At 41.5% G+C, this 4,584-nt stretch overlaps 1 protein-coding gene across 1 annotated transcript in view; it reads left to right on the forward strand.

Moving 5' to 3' along the window:
* TRIM37 (tripartite motif containing 37) overlaps positions 1-4,584 on the forward strand; it is a 127,426-nt gene that overhangs the window by 103,153 nt on the left and 19,689 nt on the right. Inside the window, exon 20 of the mRNA XM_011979257.1 lies at positions 3,170-3,298. Coding sequence (XP_011834647.1) covers positions 3,170-3,298 — 129 coding nt within the window. The remainder of the gene's footprint in view (positions 1-3,169; positions 3,299-4,584) is intronic.

A 4,584-nucleotide genomic window follows, 5' to 3' on the forward strand; every position in this document is an offset into this window, starting at 1 on the left:
TCTCTTTTACCATTTCATTATATCTCTGCTTTTGTCTTTGTTAATACTTTTTTTGAGACAGAGTCTCACTCTGTCCGCCAGGCTGGAGTACAGTGACGCAATCTTGGCTCACTGCAACCTCCATCTCCTGGGCTCAAGCAATTCTCTTGCCTCAGCCTCCCGAATAGCTGGGATTACAGGTGTGTGCCACCATGCCTGGCTAATTTTTGCATTTTTAGTAGAGACGGGGTTTCACCATGCTGGCCAGGCTGGTCTCAAACTCCTGACCTCAGGTAATCCACCCACTTTGGCCTCCCAAAGTTCTGGGATTACTGGCACGAGCCACTGCACCCGGCCTATTAACGCTTTTTTCCTTAACTGATAATTCATTTATCCTTTTAGTGGAGAAACTGGTCGTCATTTTTCCTAAGTCTAGAACATTTATCTAAGTCTAAGAACATTTTCATTAACCCTCTCCCTAGAGCTCCAAACCCAAAGAGTCATTCCCCATCTTCCCCTCCTCCTATCTTCTGGTAACCACTAATCTACTTATTCTCTATGGATTTTTCTTCTTCTGGATTTTTTTTTGAGATGGAGTCTCGCTCTGTCGCCCAGGCTGGAGTGCAGTGGCACAATCTTGGCTCACTGCAAGCTCCGCCTTCTGGGTTCATGCCATTCTCCTGCCTCAGCCTCCCGAGGAGCTGGGACTACAGGTGTGCACCACCAGGTCTAGCTAATTTTTGTATTTTTAGTAGAGATGAGGTTTCACCATGTTGGCCAGGATGGTCTTGATCTCTTGATTTCATGCTCCGCCCACCTTGGCCTCCCAAAGTGCTGGGATTACAGATGTGAGCCACCGCGCCCAGCCTGGACTTTTCATATAAATAGACTCATAACATATGAGGTCTTATGTCTGGCTTATTTCACTTAACACAGCCCTTTCAAGGTTCATCCATATTGTGACATATATTTATTCCTTTTTATGGCTGCATGATATTTTATTGTATGGCTGTACTACATACTATTTATCCACTCATTAGTTGATGGATATTTGGGTTGTTTCTACTTTTTGGTCATTATCAGTAGTGCTGCTATGAACATTCATGTACGGGTTTTTGTTTGGACATATGGTTTTGTTTGAGTATATACTTAGAAGTGGAATTAATGGGTTACATGGCAACTGTGTTTAACTTTTTGAGGAACTACCAGTGCCAGAATATTTTCCAAAGTAGCTGCATCATTTTATATTCCCAGCAACAGTATATGAGGGCTCCAGGTTTTCCACACCATTGGCAGCACTCGTTATTGTCCCCTTTTTTTCTTTGCCCATTGCATTGTCTTGGCATCCTTGTCAAAAATCAGTGGACCATAAATGTAAGGGTTTGTTTCTAGACTCTCAGTTCTGTTTTGATGATATATATGTGTACATGGCAGTACCACATAGTCTTGATTACTGTAGTTACAGTAACTTTTGAAATCAGAAGTGAGTGTTCCATTTAAGATTATTTTGGGTATTGTGGGTCTCTTACATTTTCAAATAGATTTTAGGATTAGCTTGTCAATTTCTGCAAAAAAAAAAAAAAAAAAGAAACAACTATGATTTTTATAGAAATTGTGTTGAATCTGTAGATCAATTTTAAGAATATTGCTTTGTTAACAGTATTAAGTGTTCCAATCAGGATGAACACAGGATGTCTTTGCTGTTGTCTCTATTTTCTTTCAACAATGTGTGGTGGTTTTCAGTGAACAAGTCTCACATTTCTTTTGTTAAATTCCTAAGTATTTTAATTGTATTTTATGCTATTAAAAATGAAATTGTTTTGTTAACTTCATTCTCACATTATCTGCTAGTGCAGAGAAATACAGTAAGTTATTTTGTCTTATATCCTGCAACCTTGCTAAACGTGTTTATTATCTATTAATGGATTTCTTCTGCTTTTTTTAAATTCTTTTTTACAATTTTATTTTTGTTCTTTTTAAAAAATTTATTTTTAAAAGAGATTTATTTAACTCACAGATTTGCAGGCTGAATTCAAGGGCAGGTCCCTGCCTTCTGGCAATAGCTTTCTTGCTTGTTTATTTTTATTGTTTTCCTGGCTTTTGAATCTATGCATATTAGGTCATATAGTCCCTTTTTTTGCTAATTAATTCATTTTAAGGCTATACATTTTCTTTTCACTACTGGTTTGACGACAGACATTTTGATTTGAAGTACCGTGATTGTAATTTGTTTCTAACTCAGCATTGATTTTCTTTTTAATCCAGTAATACTTAACATTTCCGGCTGGGCGCAGTGGCTCAAGCCTGTAATCCCAGCACTTTGGGAGGCCAAGATGGGTGGATCACGAGGTCAGGAGATCGAGACCATCCTGGCTAATACGGTGAAACCCCGTCTTTACTAAAAAACACAAAAAACTAGCCAGGCGAGGTGGTGGGCGCCTGTAGTCCCAGCTACTCGGAAGGCTGAGGCAGGAGAATGGCGTAAACCCGGGAGGCGGAGCTTGCAGTGAGCTGAGATCGTGCCACCGCACTCCATCCTGGGCGACAGAGCGAGACTCCGTCTCAAAAAAAAAAAAAAAAAAAAAATTTCCAAATGTTTGATGGGTTATGTTTTTGTTAGTAGTTCAACTGCATTGAAATTTGTATGATTTTTCTTATGGAGCTCACAGATAATCTTTTAAGTAGTCTTTTAAGTTAAGATTTTACGGGCTGGGTGTGGTTGGCGCACGTCTGTAATCCCAGCACTTTGGGAGGCTGAGGCAGGGGGATCACCTGAGGTCAGGTGTTCGAGACCAGCCTGGCCAAGATGACAAAACTCTGTCTCTGCTAAAAATACAAAAATTAGCTGGGCATGGTGACGGCTGCCTGTAATCTCAGCTACTCGGGAGGCTGAGGCAGGAGAATTGCTTGAACCCAGGAGGTGGAGGTTGTAGTGAGCCAAGATTGCTCCATTGCACTCCAGCCTAGGCAACAAGAGCAAGACTCCGTCTGAAAAAACAAAGATTCTGCTCCACAAGCAACAAGATGGGAATGTTTTATAACCAGTTGGGGCTACAGAATGTTTTTTATTTTTAGACAGTAGAGAGAACAGCTTCCATGCAAGGTAAGATTAAAACTTTTTCTGACGGACTAAATAGTAAGTTTTATGCTGTTGTATCCTATTCAGAGGTGTTCTTAAATGTCTTTGCAGCCACAAATAAGAAGAGTAATTCGCCCAAGCCAGCTCGATCCAGTGTAGCAGGTAGTCTATCACTTCGAAGAGCAGTGGACCCTGGAGAGAGTAGTCGTTCAAAGGGAGACTGTCAGACTCTGTCTGAAGGTAAATTTGAGGGATTCAGAATGTACTTTTAGTGGGGTAGATATTTATTACCTGAAATTGATGTTATCATGGAGCTTTAGATCTTGAAGGGTACCAAAAATGCTAACGTTGGATTTGAAAGTTTCTTTTTTTGAAACAGGGTCTCACTTTGTCACCCAGGCGGGAGTGCAGTGGTGCAATCTTGGCTCACCGCAGCCTCAACCGGTGGTTTAAGCGATCCTCCTGCCTCAGCCCCACCAAGTAGCTGGGACTACAGGTGTGCACCACTATGCCTGGCTAATTTTTGTGTTTTTTATAGAGACAGGTTGCCCCGGTTGGTCTTAAACTCCTGAGCTCAAGCAATCCTCCTACCTCAACCTCCCAAAGTGCTAGGATTACAGGAATGAGCCCCACCACACCTGGCCCGAAAGTTTCTTGATCTCACAACAGAACAGACCCTTAACATACAGCCATTAGACTATGTATTCTAAACTCCTTGATTTTATTTATTTTTTATTTTTGTTGTTTTCCTGAGATAGAGTCTTGCTCTGTTTTCTAGGCTAGGGATGCAGTGGTGCAATCATAGCTCACTACAGCCTTGACCTCTCAGACAAAAGTGATCCTTCCACCTCAGCCTCCCAAGTAGCTGGGACCACAGACACAGACACATGCAGCCGTACCTGGCTTTTTTTTTTTTTTTTTTGCCAAGACAGGGTTTCGCTACATTGCCCAAGCTGGTCTTGAACTTCTGAGCTCAAACAGTCTTCCTGTCTCAGCCTGCCAAAGTGTAAAATTACAGGTGTGAGCCACAACACTTGGCCTGGACTCCTTAATTTTAAATGCCTGGCATAAAAATAAATGGGATATGTTTCAAAATTATTTTTGAAGTGTTTTTTTCTTGTTTGAGATGGAGTTTTTTGCTCTTGTTTCCTAGGCTGGAGTGCAATGGTACAATCTTGGCTCACCACAACCTCCGCCCCCCGTGTTCAAATGATTCTCCTGCCTCAGTCTCCCGAGTAACTGGGACTACAAGTGCACGCCACCACGCCCAGCTAATTTTTGTATTTTTAGTAGAGACAGGGTTTCACCACGTTGGCCAGGCTGACCTTGAACTCCTGACCTTAGGTGATCCATCTGCCTTGGCCTCCCAGAGTGCCAGGATTACAGGCATGAGCCACCACGCCCAGCCTATTTTTGAAGTTTTTATGTAGTTTTAAAATTACATATATAGTGAGATTTTCTAATATAACTGAGAGAGACCTTCCATGTTTATTTGCCTTCTTTCTGATTATCCCTCCTTTTTTTTT

The sequence above is a fragment of the Mandrillus leucophaeus genome, unplaced genomic scaffold, assembly GCF_000951045.1.
Source record: "Mandrillus leucophaeus isolate KB7577 unplaced genomic scaffold, Mleu.le_1.0 Scaffold20, whole genome shotgun sequence".
In the NCBI taxonomy this organism is placed as follows: domain Eukaryota; kingdom Metazoa; phylum Chordata; class Mammalia; order Primates; family Cercopithecidae; genus Mandrillus; species Mandrillus leucophaeus.